The 17,546-nt window shown below is 44.1% G+C and overlaps 1 protein-coding gene across 6 annotated transcripts in view; it reads left to right on the top strand.

Moving 5' to 3' along the window:
- The window catches only part of PAK6 (p21 (RAC1) activated kinase 6), a 59,315-nt gene that overhangs the window by 39,010 nt on the left and 2,759 nt on the right, over window positions 1-17,546 (top strand). For all 6 annotated transcript variants that reach the window (XR_007243674.1, XM_048486640.1, XM_048486637.1 and 3 more), the window contains 5 exons: window positions 10,280-10,765; window positions 11,117-11,250; window positions 11,996-12,122; window positions 12,462-12,587; window positions 15,663-15,797. Coding sequence is in view for 5 of the 6 variants with exons in the window: in XM_048486640.1 (XP_048342597.1) it covers window positions 10,280-10,765; window positions 11,117-11,250; window positions 11,996-12,122; window positions 12,462-12,587; window positions 15,663-15,797 (1,008 nt within the window). In the remaining variant the exon portion in view is untranslated. The remainder of the gene's footprint in view (window positions 1-10,279; window positions 10,766-11,116; window positions 11,251-11,995; window positions 12,123-12,461; window positions 12,588-15,662; window positions 15,798-17,546) is intronic.

Genomic DNA, 17,546 nt, shown 5'->3' with positions numbered 1-17,546 from the left:
TGTCGTTACCAATGCAAGTCAAAGAGGTTATAAAAAATAAAGGGGTTCATATAAAAAGTGGAAGGTCTGTCCCAAGGAAGTGAACAGAAGGGACCACAGGATCTGGCAAAAGAAATACAACTCAATCATTAGTCATGCAAAAAGAGAATCTGAGGAACTGGTTGCTAAAAGCATCAAGGCAAACAATAAACTGTTCTTTAAATATATCCAGAGCAAGGAAACAGCCAGAGAAGCTGTTGGACCTCTGGATAACAAAGGATTAAAGGGATTGCTAAAGCAAGATGAGATGGCACAAAAGCTGGATTTTTTTTTCTTCTGTGTTCACTGTGAAAAGTATAGGGGGGCATGCCACTATTTTCAGGAAGGAAATCTAAAGAATTGAGTCAAATTGAGGTGACAAGAGATGACGTTCTAGACATACTGAGGAAATTAAAAACTGATATGTCTTCATGTCCTGACAGCATACACCTGAAAGTTCTAAGATCACTCCAATGGGAGATAGTTGATCTGTTGACCTGTACACTTAAGCTAGCACTAAATTCAGTCGCTGTACCAGAAGACTGGAAATATTTCACCACTTTTAGAAGGGGTCCAGAGGAGAACCAGGAAATTATAGGCCAGGAAATTCAGTCAAATGTCTGTCCCAGGCAAGTCAGCAGAAACTGTAATCAAAGACAGAATTATTGGGCACACAGAGGAACAAAACCCACTGAAGGAAAATCAGCAGGGATTCTGCAAAGGGAAGTTCTGCCTCACCAAACTTTGGGAATTCTTTGCCTTAAGTTAAAACTTCTCTGCCGCTGCTACATGGCAGACTTCCACAAGAATGGGGACAGTATGGCATCCTTCTCAGATCAGTATCCTTCTGCAGTAAGTGCTGCTGCTTTGGCTGCTCCCATAGGGGCAACCACCCCAAAGCTGCTGCCTGCCCTATGCTTTGCGGAAGGGTGCAACAAGTAAGCAAGTAATAAACACCATTTTCTGAATTCTCAAAGCTGTTTACCCTGCTCTAGTGAAAAATGGTCCTGTTAACAAACGTTTGCATGATTTTAGAACAGTCTCCTCCCTGTCCCTTCCTCAACTTGATTTTAGGTTGTGCTTTTAGGCATCCATTATTAAAACACAAACCAACCTTTAGCACAGCAGATTGCTTGGGAACTAGCTGTGCTGGACTCCTGCAGTGTCAGCTGGCTGCTGCTAATGTGACTAACCAGGCTTGGTCCGGGCCAGGAAAGAGGAGTAAGCTCCCTTGGAAATGTGTGAAGTCCCAGCTGAGTCAGACCTTGTTCCTTAATGCAATAGGATGACAGCCTGTGAGAATGCAGGAAGAGCAGATGGCGAGCAGGTTAGGCTGCAGCCTATGTCAAGTTGACCCAGATTGCAGCAAAATCCTCTCTCTCTCTCTCTCTCTCTCTCTCTCTCTCTCTCTCTCACACACACACACACACACACACACACACACACACAACCCCGGCATGGGCATCCACAAAGCACCCTGAGGCTCTGCTGGTAGCTTGTTCTGCTTCTGTAAGAAAAAAGCAGAACAGTATGCATTATAAATAAACACAGCTCTTTTTTTGTGATGGTACTCACCAATACTGGGAAGGGGGGGGTCTCTTAAGGGCTGATCCTTGTGCCCCACCCAGCCAGAAAAAGAGACAGTGGATCCTCAGGAACAGCCTAGTGGGGAACTTATATACAAGTACTGGCACCTTTTAAAATCCAAAAAGCACTGTACATTAGACAACCTGATACAAAAAAAAACCATTGTGATTCTTCCCAGCTATGGTTGCCAGCCTCCAAATAGGGCCCTGGAGATTTCTTGGAATGCTAATGATCTCTACATAGCCAGATCAGTTCCTCATGGAGAAAGCATCTGTTTTGGAGGCTGGACTCTATGGCATCACATCCCCACTGAGCTCTCTCCCCTCCCCAATTATGCCCTCCCTGGCTCGGCCTCCAAATCCCTCAAAATTTCCCAGTTTGGAGTTGGCAACCCTAATCCCAGGTGATGCTTTGATCCTCCTCCCCACCCCCACCCCCGCCTCCAGCAAAGTGCAGTTCTGAGGAGGGGGAAAGGAAGGAAATGGTCACTTGCATATTTGGGAACAGGGGAATGTACAGCAGCCAGGGTCCCAGTGGGCAGTGAGTCCTTCCTACAGATACTTCTGCCTGGAGGTTTTGTTCCACTCATTCCACCCCACCCCCCAGCATTGGAGTTGTGCAGTTGTCCCCTTTCTCAGTTTTCTCCTGCTATGTTCTACATGTCACAAAAACCATTTAGGTAGATGCTGAAGTGGTTTAATATCAATGTGGATGGAAAGGTGTAGATTTTTGGACCTCTGTGGCCACATGCAGTGTTGGCCACCAGTAGGCTTTTTGCTGTTTGTTTTTTAATCATAGTGGGTGCATATCACTGTAGGGAGGGAGGCCAGCATGGTGTAGCCTGATCTCGGAAGCTAATTCGGGTTAGCCAGTGGAAGGGAGGCCATCAAAAAGAACTCTGCAGAGGAAGGCAGTGGCGAACCACCTCTGCTTCTTACGTGCCTTGAAAGCCCCTTCATGGGGTCTCCATAAATCAGCTATGACTTGACTGCATTTTTATACACACACACCCACACACACACACTATGCCATAACACTACAGTTATTAGTACCAATTTCTCTTTTTAAAAAAAGCCAAAATAGTGCTGGCGGTGGGGAGGAAATGGCAGGTATAAGAATACAGGGAGGAAAGAAGAATCCACTCCCTGCAGAGGATGTCTCTGTAATGGGAGCGCAATGTAGAATCACTCCCATGCAGCAGAAGAAGCAGAAGAAGCAGCAGAAGCAGAAGCAGAAGCAGAAGAAGAAGAAGAAGGAGTAGGAGTAGGAGGAGTTTGGATTTATATCCCCCCTTTCTCTCCTGTAGGAGACTCAAAGGGGCTTACAAATTCCTTTCCCTTCCCCCCTCAAAACAAACACCCTGTGAGGTAGGTGGGGCTGAGAGAGCTCAGAAGTACTGTGACTAGCTCAAGGTCACCCAGCTGGCGTGTGTAGGAGTGTACAGGCTAATCTGAATTGCCCAGATAAGCCTCCACATCTCAGGCAGCAGAGCAGGGAATCTGGTTCCTCCAGATTAGAGTACACCTGCTCTTAACCACTACGCTATTGCTGCTCCATGAAACATGTGAGTGTATCTGGGCATGTGCTTTCATTCATGCTTGTAGAAAGCCCAGTATTGGGAATGTGCTGGATATTTGATAGAACAGTTTCCAAGTCAGGCCTTGGCAAGCACAGTGGGGGCCTTTTTCCTATGCTCTGGGTTACATAAAATGAGTTAGTAAAACAAGGAGATGGTTCTGAAACCTGCCAGAAGCGTGTCTGAACTGGAATGGAAGGGAGGTGCAGGTAGAAGACAGGGAAATAATTTCTGACAGGCAATTACTTGCAATTGTGTATGCCTCCTACCAGTGATATGCTATGCAGACTGAATGTATAATTCTTGCAAGGACAAAACTTTTTTTTAAGCTTATTGAAGATAGTTTGATGTGTATAGACAAAGGGGACCACACTGGGACCCTCAAATTCTACATCAGGAAATGGAGAAAAAACTTTCTTAGCAACTTTCTAAACTAGAACTTGCTATAAGTTATGAGCTTCCCACTTTCAGTGTTTTAACAGGAGATGCAATAAAGCCATCCAGAATTTAAAAATGCAATGGTCTCAATACACCCTAGAAGCTTATAGTAGCTGAATTTTCTAACCCGTCGGTCGCTAGTTTAAGCTCTCTGTCCTTGACTACCCAAGAGCAGCTTTGTGCTGTACATATGTTTAGTGCCATTACTGTTTTCTCTGGGTTACCATGTTTCCCGAGGCCACTTCTGGGAATAGTGAGGTAGGGTTTCTAGGTCCAGGTTGGGGAACTCCTGGAGACTTGGGGATGGAGCCTGGGAAGAGCAGGTACCTCAGTGGGGTACAAGTCCACCCTCCAAAGCATGCATTTTTTGCCTGGGGAATGGATCTCTGTAGTCTGGAGAAGCTGTAATTCCAGAGGATCTCCAGGTCCCACCTGGAGGCTGGCATCCCTAACTTATAATTTATACATCATTCATCTTACACCAGTATGTAAACATTAACTATGTTAAATACAGTTGTAGCAAACCAGCAATCTTTTAGGGTTCCCTAAACTCTCTTTGAAAGGCAGACTGTAAACTACAAATATATCCTCCAGTCATGCCAGCTTTCAGGCAGGGCCAGTTCAGTAGTTATGCGGGTGACACCCTAAGCTCTAGAGGAGAGAATTTGGATTCCTTTGGTAATGGATCCAGATCAATATTATGCCAGTATAATTCCATAATTCTACGAGTCACTGTGCCAATAACATTAGAATCACTTATACTTATTGAAATTCTCTGGACATTTTCCCAAGCCTGCTTGGTCACTATAGCCAGTGCTCCCATTTGCGTAATTGTATTTTTTCTTACTTAAATCTTTCACTGTAGCTTCAACTGGATTCTTAAGGTAGCAATCTGCTTTCAGCTGTGCTTACACAAATGGACAAAAATATTGTCCATTTTACAGCATAAAAACAATGAGAAAAACAAAAATTCAAGTTGCATCTTCAAACAAGCAATGATTTTGCAGGCCTTGTTTGAGAAGAAGCCACTGGAGTTCATGGAATGCTGAATACCCAACAAATCCAGTCTGACTCTGATGGCAGCTTACTTTGTACAAAAACAGTGTTCATAAGTGCAGTTTACTTATGGGAAGTGTAACATGGGAGTGGCAAATGCACACAAAACTTACTTTGTGCTGCCATGACCTGGAAAATTTTAGTTGAAACAGAAGACAAGCTCTGATCTTGGGGTGCCATTATTTTATTTATTTACTTACTTATTTTTAAATGTATATCCCGCCCTTCCCTTTCAGGGCAGCAGCAACACCATAATAACACAATAAAATAATAATGAATAGTTAAAACAGTTTAAAAAATACTTAAAACCTAAGTCCAGGTGACGATTTACACATTTTAATAGATCCCACCCCAAAAGGCCAGGAAAAGATATTAACCCAGCTGGCCATCCGGGAAAGCCCGGCATAATAGCTTTGTTTTACAGGCCCTGCAGAAACTGTTCAAGTCCCACAGGGCCCTTGATCTCAGATGGCAGCATATTCCACCAGGTGCCAGGACCAAAAAGGTCCTGGCCCTTGTTTGCAGCTTGCACAATTAGGGTATGAACTTAACTTGCTTTGATCATCAGGAAAAATGCTGAGAAATTACAGATGTTTGCTTATAGAAAATGAGGGCATCACATGAATGGGCTGAAGTGACTCAGTTGCCCAAAAACAAAACTAGAAATCTAGGCTTACCAACTGTTGAGGTCTACCCCAGTTCTTCAGTAAGGCTGATTTTGCACGTTAAAAGTGCCCCGTTGTTGGCACGGGGAATGCCCTGGCGCAATGGGGAGTCCCCCACAGCACCTGACACTGCAGCATGTGTGGCACACTGTAGTGGCTTTGCTATGGGACTTTCCAGAACCAAAGAGGTTGGGGACTTTTTGGAATGCCCCTCAGTTGCTCCAGTGGCTTCCGCTGCTGAGAAACCTTCTTGGCAGCAGAACGAGGCCATTTTCCCTGCCTCACCACTCTGGCCCACTCCTCCAACGAATGGGCGCCTCCCCGCCCTTGCAGTGGAATTAAAAACACAGAGGGAGAAATCTTGCAAAAATGTGAGAAACCTTGCAGAGAAATGATGTGTGAAGGTGCTGGGAACAGGAGGGCAGTGATTCCCTTGCACACACAAGGAGTTTAGAAGCGGGGAGGGGGTTGGAGTACTGGAATTCCTTTGCACATGCAGGGATTTTAGGGGGGGGGGGCGAGGGCACCAATTCCCAGCACCTGTTTTGTGCAGACTAAATTAGTGAAAGTGAGTGGGGGGGGGGGATTCGTAGAAGACATTGCCGAAGACCTCATGGTGCAAGTGGAAGAGAGCCGGGGAGCAGTGCGAAGTCAACAGCAGGGTACAGAGCGCCGCAGCGCTCCTGGATATAGCGCGGGGGACTTCAAAAGTGGGAAAACAGCCTAAGGCAATTTATATGCCATTCTTCTGTCTTTAAAAGACACAAACAGCAATGTTCTTGTTTTGATGTCATTGAAACCTGCTAGGGGTCCATAAGGGATTTATTCTTAAGAGTTAGATGAGTTGGCAATTCTACTCCTCCCTCCCCCCCCCCCCCTAACTTTCTACTGTTAAACACTGGGTTGGATATAGTGGAAAATTTATGCAAAGGGGGGAGGTAGGATTTTCACAATTTTGAGTCCTCCCACAAAGTAGATCTATTATTGCCTCTAACTGTTGTGGGAGGGGGGGAGGGCTCCATCCTTTCAGGAGACATTTTGGGCTGCGTCAGAAGGAAGTTCCACTCTGATGACAGCAGACTCCCATCAGCAGAGATTTTCAATGGAGTAGAAGCCTATGCTTCTCTCCTGAAACATACAAAGAGCCCAACTAGACTGTTGGGCAGGCACTTGGAAGGAACCTCAGTAGAGTAGAGAATTTCTATGATAGAAACTATCTTCTGAAGCAACCATTTTCCCAGGAGCACTGGCCTCTGTTTTCTGGAGATTAACTGTAATTCACCACCCAGGCACCACCCAGGCACCACCCAGAGGTTGGCAACCCTATCACAGTCACACAGCAGCTGTGTAGTGTGCCTTTAAAAAACAAGGGAGACCCAACTGGACACATAATGTTCCTGCAGGGGGAAGAAAGGGCTCTTCACCCCACCCAGCCAATACCTGCACTGAAAGAGCCTTGAGAGTGAGCCATTTCCCCATTTTTGCTGCTCCACATGCACAAAATGCTCCACATCAGTAGGAGGGCTATAGTGACATTCCGCACCTAAATGGACTCTGCGTTATTTTTTAGCAGCCATTTCATGCAGCAGCTGTGTGGCTGCAGAAAACCCGAGTTGGGTCAAGGGTGTCTGACCCAACTGTTTAAAAATTAGAACGTGTAGTTTGACCCTGAGATCTCAACAGACAGAGCATTTTCCCCTTTTATTAATGCACAAAATTAGATTTTCTGCATACCTGAGGTGTCTCCCAAGTTTGTGCAAACAACAGTCTTGTCTATGCATGCCCTGACTTTGTTGCTTTCATATTTGGCACTAGTGCTTCACTACTAGATAGAGGAAGTATTTAAAAATTTATACCTCCACTTTTAATCTGCAAAGGTTTCCCAAGTGAATCACAGTGCCATCCTAATCAAAATGTTACCCTTGTAGAACAATTGAAGTCAATGGATGGCACCATTACACTGATATAGAACAATTTGGATAACAAAGAAACCATAACATCATGAAAGAACCATAAGGAAAACAAAAAGAATTAAAAATACCAAGATGTAAAAATTTGAGAGAGGGGGAGCATTAAAAAGAACACTAGCTAAGCCCGAAAGTTAGCTGGACTGAAACACTTCAGTGTGGCACCTCAAATTCAACTGGCTAGGCACCAGGCAGGTGACAGTGGAACCGTATTCTACGGTTGAGGTGCCATCACAGAGAAGGCACTGTCTCTGATCATCATCCACTTTACTTCAGAAAGCATAGGTACACAGTCTCCAGAGAATGAAAGGCTTTAGCATATTTCACAGAAAAATTAAAGCACCCTTTTGTATAAAACAAGCAAGCAGCTATTTTCATCTAATCCCAGAAGAGACTAGATAAAAGGCTGGGGCATCATTTAATGGTAAATAGCTGGAGCCCTCTTCTCAGCTTGGGCTGAGGCACTGTGGACTTAACTCTTGCTCCCCATACATGCCATTTAGTCCAGCTTATTTAGTCCTCAAGAGCTCTTCTTTGGGCGTTTCCCCACTTCCAATTCCCTCGGGACTTCCTATAAGAGCACTGCTCTCAGCGCCACGTATCTCCTGGCGTGCTATGTCTTCAGCATCCCTACCTAATCCCACGGTCTGCACGGGGGCATCAAAAGGCGCCGTTTTCTCCAGCGCCAGGGATGCCACGCGCTGAGGGGGCACGACAGCAGCAGCGTTGGGGTGGCTGCGCTGTCGCCACCCCTGTCGTGGGGAGTGCAGGGGGACCCCACGCTACTTGAGGAGAGTAGCGTGGGGCTTAAGGTAAGTGGGGAAAGGCCCTTTGATCTACAGGGAAAAACAAACCAGCAGCTGATGGGTGGGGGTGATGCTTAAGGTCAAGAAAATTGTGAAAATGTCTCTTAGTCTCTGGACCTAACTGTAATTATGATTGGATTTCGGTTTCTTTTTTCTGTTTTGTTAATGTCTATTTATTAAAAAAAGAAACAGTTTAAAATGTGTTTAGCTCTTTTCCCCCTCCCTCCCCACACAGTAGCCTTGATTTATATATTATCTTGACTTGTTAGCTCTTTTGCAGTGTCTTTCTCCAAGATCTGATGGCATTTTGTTAAATAGCATATGATAGGTTGTTGCCATGGAGATAATAGATGTGTGAAACTAACTGGAACAAATAAAATGGAGCTACTACTCATAATGAACTCAGGGTATTTTCAAACATAGCATTCGTGCCTCATAGATGGTACATCTGCAGAGAGGAGGCAATGTCCATCCTCCCTTTTTGTTTCCATTGCTGCCAAACCCACTTTTTTTTTCTCGTGGGGTTTTAGAGCTACCATGGCAATTCTTAAAATTCTCAAGCCTTCCATGATTGTGCTACAAACTGTGCTGGAAGAGATATCTATCTACACTATAAGGATTTGATACCTACTGTCTCACCCCATGCCTCTCTTAAAATAATTGAAATATAAATTAAAATAATTGAAATATAGATTGGTCAAAGGTGCAAACATGTGATATCTCACGAATGCTCTTACTGATCTTTAAAAAGGAAGTTCAGGACTGGCTTGCTCTTGCCCCATAGCAATACCCTGTCATTTTTTTTAAAAAAAACACTTCATTTATACCCCACTTTTCTCCCCAGAGGGGACTCAAAGCAGCTAGTATCTTCTCAACATTTTATCCTCACATCAACTCTGTGATATTGGGTAGGCTAAGAGTGTGTAATAGTCCAAGGTCACCAAACAAACTGCCATGTCACACTGTGAACTTGGGTCTCCCATATCTTAGTCTGATACTCTTAAGGAAGAGTGTTGAACATATTTGTTATGAGGGCCAGACACAAATATGACCTGGTCAGGCCAGATCCTGGGAGTGCATGGGGGGGGGGGGATGGTACCTCAGCTGGCAAACCAACAGCAGGCTTGGCAGCCTAGATTGGCACTGAGGGGGGATGGCTCACCAGGCCAGATTGGGAGCGTGGGGATGTGGGGTTGGTGGTGGTGGCTGCCTGACCTAGTGAGCCTGCAGTGGACTCACCAACTTAGACTGGCATGGGGGAGGGGGGTGGCTCACCAGGCCTGATTGGGAGTGACTGGGGGTTGTTTGAGCTGAGTTGTGGGCCTGATAAGCACACTCAAGGGGCTGGATTGAGCCTCTAGACCCCATGTTTGACACCCCTAATGTAAGGTTTATTTTTCTTATTTAAAGAAAGGGAACATTTTCCTTACCCCCATACCCAGCCATGTGTCAATCTATTATTTATACAGTGACGGTGCAGGATCCATGTTACTCCTGATGCTTTCCTAAACAATTTTCAGAATTAGCTTTGAAAGCTCCCTTGAGCCTTTTTAGCGCATATGAATGTCATTAATGCGTGAGGGGAAATGGAAGAGAGCCATCCTTAAATCAAGAGTGCTTTCTAGCCAGTGTTGGTTTTATGTTCTCATAAAAGATTCAGGCAAGACTATGCAGTGTACTTCATCCTGGCAGCAGGCTTGTGGGATTGGTCATAGTTCTAGTTTTGGAGACAGACAACAGTAGTTCAGGGCCAAACTAGATGTCAAATGGCATTAACTCCCCAAGAAATACAGAGGCCTCATTTAGATCAGGATCACAGTTTGTGGGGAGGGGGTTTCAGCCTTTCCCTGCATTGTTTTCCTGACTCAAAACAGCCCCGAGGGCATTATTTGCCCTGTGGAGCAGGTCTGCATGTGGCATCCAACAATAAGACTATGGGAACATGTCACATCTAGTTTGGGCCTTTGAGATGCCAGCTCCACCAAGGTCCCCACATCATTCCACAGCAAATACCTGAAACCAGATTTGACCGACCCAAGCTGAATACAACAACTACAGTGCATTAGCTCTGTGAGTCTTGAGGCCAAATTTTGATACTGGTTGCCTGCCCTCCATTCCTCTGTAATTTGATAACACTCTTCCCCCCCCCCCCTGATTCTTCTTCAGGCTAATCCCTTCTTCAGGCCACCACAGCACTGGGGTTCACCCCACAGCCCAGCAGCCAAAGCCCAGTCCCTTCCCTCTGACCAGCCAGTGCCTGATTATGCCAGGATTTCAGAAGCTGGCACCCCTCAGAAATCTCCAGCAGCTGAGAAGACAACAGCTTTGCCCCCAGGCAGACCTTCGCCAGCAGGTTCCCCCCGGAACAGACACGCGCAAACCAGCTCCAGCAACCTTCACCTTCCTTTGGATTCTAAAGCACAGCCAGACAATGAGGACCCAGCTGTCGTGACTCACGAGCAGTTCAAAGCTGCCCTGAGGATGGTGGTGGACCAAGGTGATCCCAGGACGATGCTGGAAAACTATGTGAAGATTGGGGAGGGGTCGACTGGCATTGTCTGCATTGCTCGTGAAAAGCATTCTGGGCGGCAGGTGGCCGTGAAGATGATGGACCTGCGCAAGCAGCAGCGACGAGAGCTCCTTTTTAATGAGGTGATGGAAAGAGATTAATTTCACACACTTATGACAAAAGAGGTTTTTCTAAAGGGGAAAGTGGAAGGAAAAGAAAACATGGGTGAGCACACAAAATGCGATGTGGGCTGGTGGCCATAATATGGGAGATCAATGACAGAAATCTAAATTTCTGGGCAAGACACTAATTTGCAGCTTTCTCGAGGTCAGTCCCTGTGACCAGTTTGGGGCTTGTTGACGTTATTGGGATTATGTCCACCAGTCCCTGCATTGCTGTAGCTTGAGCAGAGCTGTCTATAGCAAATGCTGATCACAAGTGCGTCCATTGGCTGTGAGCATCAGAAGCTATTTGTCTTTCTCTGTCCTTCCCAGGTGGTGATAATGAGAGATTACCAGCATGTCAATGTGGTAGAGATGTACAAAAGCTATCTGGTGGGCGATGAGCTCTGGGTGCTGATGGAATTCCTCCAGGGAGGAGCCCTCACAGACATTCTGTCACAGATCAGGTAGGGAGAAGAAAAAAACACCACCGCCACATCTGGTTAAGTTAACCTCTTCCATCTGGGACAAAGCAGCAAACTGTTTTTGACTTCTGTGTAATGTGAGCCAATCTTTGACGTGGTCACTATGTAGTGGTTTGATTGCCAGGCTGGGACCTGGGAGGTCCAGGTTCAAATCTGTCCTGGGCTGTAAAGATCACTGGGTGATTTTGGACCAGTCATTTTTTCTCAGCCTAAAGTAGTTACAGGGCTGTTGTGAGCAGAAGAGAGGAGAACGGTGCATGTCACCTGATTTCTTTGTTGGTAGGATGGGATAAAAATGCTACAGTTCAGATCTAAATGTTGTGTATGTTATAGCAGCCAAGAACCACGCTTTCAGCTCAACCAGGTGTTGTTTCATTGCCAGGGCTAATAGCGGTTGGGTGTGGAGGGGTTCCCATGGGGAAAATGGTGCAGGTAGGACCTCTTTGTCCAGCACTGCAACTCTGATCCTGCTTCCATCTTTCCCACAGCTGTTTTCTAGGATAAAAAAGCACACTGTGATATCTAAACATGGATTTCTACTTTAACATGTAATTTGGGCCCTTAAGTTAACCGCTATCAGCGGTTAGCAAATTCAGTGATGGGAAACAGAATAGGAACTTGCCTTTGATTTTCTGCTGAAACATAAGTACTTTCAAAGTTTGTTTGTGTTCTATGAAAGAAAATGCTGCTGCTCACAGTTTTGGGCTTGCTTGCTGTTCTCTTTCAGACTGAATGAAGAGCAAATTGCTACAGTGTGTGAGTCAGTGCTGCAGGCGCTTGCCTACCTGCATTCCCAAGGTGTGATTCACAGAGACATCAAGAGTGATTCTATCCTCCTGACCCTTGATGGAAGGGTAATTTCTGCAGCTTTTCTATCTCCCTATTCTTCTTTCCCAGAGCCCTTGAGTTAGAGAAGGGACCATCGCTCAGTCCATCTTTCACATGAAATCTCTAGCACCAAAAATCTGAAAAAGCAGGACTAGGAAAGACGTCTGTCTGGGAGTTGCTGCCAGTCAAAGTCAACTGTACTGAGCTAACTGGGCTAATAGAGAGATTAGCTTCATTTTTCATTTCGGGTTCTTGCATTCTGGTTCATCTCCATATGGTTCTCTATCATATTCTTTTTCCTTGACTCCATTTTCTTATCCTTTTCAAAGGGTGTTAAGTGATCACTGTTTTCTTCTTTCTCATAGGTGAAACTCTCTGATTTTGGCTTCTGTGCTCAAATCAGTAAGGATGTACCAAAAAGGAAGTCCTTAGTAGGAACACCTTATTGGATGGCTCCTGAGGTTATTTCAAGGTCTCCATATACCACAGAGGTATGTATGGATCATGAACTACAGAACAGGCAGCAAATCAACAGAGGGCACCTCTGCTGCAACCAAACTGAAACTGCTTTGCTTACCGTATTCGTTTGCCTAGATAGGTATGTTTGGCATGGCATGGGTCAATATCTCATGCCATTCTTTTGTAATTTAAGAGATATGTGGCCCAAACAGAGGAAGCCATGTTTGTCTACGGAAGCAAAATTGAATTATGTGACCTTCAGAACTATTTCAGCTTCCTTACAATTCTACCTCACTCAAGAAGTGACGTGGGTATAACCTATTTTTATAATATCTAAAATAGTTTGGTTGTCATCAGAAGTGAGGTGTCAAGAATGAGAGATGTAATTGTATAGGAGTATAATATCAAGATCTGAGAGATGTAATTGTACCTCTCTGTTCCACATTGGTTAGACCTCACCTGGAATATTGTGTACAGTTCTGGGCACCACAACTCAAGAAGGATATTAACAAGCTGGAACAGGTCCAGAGGAGAACAACAAAAATTATAAAAGGTCTGGAGTCCTTAGCCTATAAAGAGAGGCTTAGGGAGCTGGGGATGTTTAGTCTGGAGAAGCAAAGGTTAAGGGGGAACATGATAGCTATGTTTAAATATTTGAAGGGATGCCATGTCGAAGAGGGAGCAAGCTTTGTTTCTGCTGCCTCAGAGACTAGGACATGGAGTAATGGATTCAAGGTGCAGGAAAAGAGATTCCACCTAAACTTTAGTAAGAACTTTCTGACCATCAGGGCTGTTTGACAGTGGAATTCACTGCCTCAGAGAGTTGTGGAGTCTCCTTCTTTGGAGGTTTTTTAACAGAGGCTGGATGAACATATGTTGGGAGTGCTTTGATTGTGTTCCTGCATTGCAGGGGGTTGGACTTGATGGCCCATGAGGTCTCTTCCAACTTATGAATCTATGATCATATCATCTAAAAATGAAAGCATCTTTAACTAAGGCCAAACCCATAAACTGAGAACTAAGAATAACTTTGCAGAATGACACATGGAAAGAAGAAATTTGCCTGTCTTTTTCTGGTATGTTGCTAACAATAATTAACACTTTCCTAATTTTCTATGAGCACCAGCATTTCTAGGTATATCCTGTAAAGGAGAGGGGGCAACACCATTCTTAAATGAAACAGGATGAGAGTTGCTAAGAGTCCTCCTTGGTTTTTTTAGTTTTTGGTAAACACTCTAAGCACCACTTTGCTGTGATCGTAGGGACTAGATGATCATTGGCTCTTTCCACCCAAATCACCTAAAACATTTGTAAAAATATTTTCAGTCCCCTCCTTTACCATGATATTTGTCCACACTCACCCCCTCGAAACAATTCATGGCGGTCATTAAAGTTTCCCCTTTTTTGAGTTATTATTTGATGCTTCTATGCTTCTTGCTGCAATTCTTTATAGCTCATATAATCGATGTTTCAAATATTTTGCCCACTAAAAAATTAAAAGCAAACAGAAATGATCAAAGGGAGGGGGAATGGAGTGAGTTCAGTGACATGAAAAAATGGCACCGAGGAGGAAATTCAGGAGCAGAAGCATGGAATGTGTAATAAATAGGTCACACAGCAAATGAAGATGTTTTGAAAATGTTTCAAACCAAAGAATTGTTTTAAAAGGGGATTCTTTTCAGGCTGGAAATAAAATATTTTTGGGACGTAAGGGAGAAAAACAATGCAGAACGCCATGGAAGAAATGTTTTATTTCCTGCCTCAAGAAGTTTTTAAAGGTTTGTGTGGAAAGGGGCCATTTTCTTGTTTAAATAAATTACATCAGAGATTTCTAGGAATTTTCCAGAGAACTGAACTGTTCCCTGAACTCTGCAATTGCAGTTTTGGATTGTGTTGTGAACAAGGATTAATCTTCCTAAACTTGGGTACAGCAATGGTACATGAATAGTATATGTCTCTGTGTGTGTTCACTTGGGCCTTCACAAAAGTGATAATTCTGGTCAGAGAAAAGAAAGTTGTAACCCAAATAAAATGGAAAATAAATGATGTTCCCTTCATGCTGGGTACCATCCACTGTCTTTAAGAAATGTTGTTAGCATTCATTTGTGAAGGCCCATCCCCCACCTTCCCATGGGTTCCTGCAGGCAAATATGACCATTAGGGCAATCCCAAGCATAGACCTCAGTGGATTTCCGGTGTAATTCTGTTCAGGATTGCGCCATAAAACACCATTGGAATATGTTAGACTTATTAGCCACTGGGTACTCTGCAATGATTTTTTTTTAAAACCCTGCAAGTTAATGAACTAAACAGTGTGAAAAAGACTGATTGCATTCAAGTGCTTGATGATTAAGTGCTGACATTTCCTCTCACTGCCCTGTTGCTGTCATTCTGAAAGTTAAGGTGAGGTTGCTGAAATCTGGAGGGCGGGACAATTATGGTAAAACTTTGCTTATTTTGTATTCCTGAGACATAATCTGAAACACCATTCCCGCATCATCCAAGCCAAAGAAGAGCTCACTTCCCTCCTGCAGAGCAATGCATGCTAGAACATCAGCATCCCATACACCACAAATCCTAGGAAATGTTGGCTCATCACAGTCTCCCCAGACAAAACTACATTGCTCGGGATCCCTGGCGCCTGATGATGTTCCAGGCGCTAAGGAGGGAGGTTGGCCTGAAGAGAGTCTTCTATCCCCAGATCAGGCCAGAGAATGGGAAGAAAGCAGGGAGTTGGGCAGGATTCAGAGGCAGGTGGGACTGGAAACCCCATTATGCTCCTGCCCAAGGAACACAACAGGATTTCCCAGTTCCACAATCTGGGACTGGGGCGGGGGGAGAGCTCTACTTTTTTTCCCAATATTTCAGTTGCCAAGTCCAATTCCAACTGAGTCAAAGGATGATTGCTCATCAGTATAGGAAGAGACCTTCTTTGCTAAATATGCATAAATGAAGATGTTCACTAACTTCTGCTACTAGTTTGCATTAAATGGCATAACGACACCAAGCTACTGCTTCTTTTACTGTTGTGTTTCTTGCTGGGAAATTCCGTTAACACACGAGAACCAGGGGACCACCTACAGTTATGCAATGTTGTGCTCCTACAGGTAGATATCTGGTCTTTGGGGATCATGGTGATAGAGATGGTGGATGGAGAACCCCCCTATTTCAGTGACTCTCCAGTCCAAGCAATGAAGAGGCTTCGAGACAGCCCTCCTCCCAAAATAAAGAATTCTCATAAGGTCAGTATCTTTGCAAGGAATTCCTTCATCTAATAAATGGCTAAGTGGTCTTAAGATGTAATTACAGATTATTACTTTGAATTACAAATTATTTACTTTGAAGATGCATGAAATCACATCTTAAGTTTTCAATAATAGTTTTACATTTTATTTTGCAGCAATTTACTGTGCTGGCAACTTAAGCCATAGTGGCCATAGATCCCCACTTTATGTACACTGCAGGCACACATTCAGTGGAACATTTTCTCCGGTTTTTAGGTGCTTTCTGTGTAGGAGCCTTGTTTTGATTGCAGCAATGGTGAAGTCCAGCTAAATACAGCTCTTAGATCTATTATCCAGCTCAGCTACAGCATGGTGATCTCAGCCTAATAATTCTAGATGACTTTGATGAAGTATCTTGTCTGGTCAGGTTCATGACTTCATTGCAACCATGGCGACGTCCCATTTTTTTGGGCCCCAACATATGAGAATATACATAAGCTAGATCTACTGGTTTTTTATTCCAGGCAGGGTTCTGGTGAAGTAGCTAGTAATACAAATCTTACCTGTTGAAGGTTCCAGGTGGTCTTGTTCTCTGCTTTCCACAAAAGTGAAGACCCAAGCCAAAGCTCTTTTAGATATTCAGGAATCCTATGGGTTTCTGGCATTTTCAGGGAGATCTTTAGACTCTGGTCAGTTATTCAAGTGAGACCTTATTTGGGTCTGGACTTCTTTCTTCAACTACATTTGGATGAGGAGTGTTGCACATTATCTTGGAGATAACCAACCTGGACACACTGATCTATGCTACTGTACGTCAAGGCTAGATTACTGTAATGGGCTCTATACAGACCTGCACTTAAAAACACATCTGAAACCTTCGTTCCTGTACAATGTATTAGTCCAGCTGCTGAACATCTATACTGGTTTCCAGTATGTTTCCAGATTCCACTCCAGAGGCTGGTTCAAACCTTTGAAGCTGAGGACTTGCACATTTACTAGACTTCCTCTCCTAATGTAAGCCTGTTAGGGTATTGTTCTTCACAGAGGAATTTCTCACTATCCCAACAATTGGAAAGAAAATGTGTAGTACAACTTTTAAAGAAGGCTTTAGGTTGAATTTGACAGGGTTTGTGTGTACATTTGTGAATCTTTTCTGAAGTTATTGAAAAGTCTGGTTGGATACTTTGTGGAGTTCGATGAAAACCACTTTAAGCAATGTAGACATAGTATACAACACTTTCTAAATGAATGTATAGAATGGGTCAAGAAACCCCAGTACTTCTGGGTTGTTCCTTTATGGTAACTAATTCCTTTATGACTCTACACCCAACTAGTTAAGGAATGAATTTTGCCTGAGATCTATTCAAAGCTATAGACTGATAAGAACTGATTTGGGGTATCAGTCCTGCAGAGTGGTGCTGACATCTAGTGGTCAGTGCAGAAAATATAACATACAAAAAAGTGCATGCACAAGTATTATGTGAACTTCAGTGGGCTTGGAAGGGTTAATTGCAAGGACGTAGGTAAGGGGGACTTCTTGGGTTCCAACCCCCCCCTTACATGTCCAAAGTTCAGTCCACCGTTTGTAGGGTTTTTGTATTTTTTAGTGTTTTTTGTTTTTGGCCTGCAGGGGGCGCAATTTTTAGGCTAGCCGCACCATAATTTCAGGGATTTGTTAGGAGACTCTCCTGGTTATACCACCCAGGTTTGGTGAGGTTTGGTTCAGGGGGTCCAAAGTTATGGACATCCCAAAGGGGGTGCCCCATG

Source organism: Sphaerodactylus townsendi, linkage group LG02 (genome assembly GCF_021028975.2).
Source record: "Sphaerodactylus townsendi isolate TG3544 linkage group LG02, MPM_Stown_v2.3, whole genome shotgun sequence".
NCBI classification, from domain to species: Eukaryota; Metazoa; Chordata; class Lepidosauria; order Squamata; family Sphaerodactylidae; genus Sphaerodactylus; species Sphaerodactylus townsendi.
Note: the sequence above shows the minus strand (reverse complement) of the source record. Positions and strands in the feature narration are given on the sequence as shown.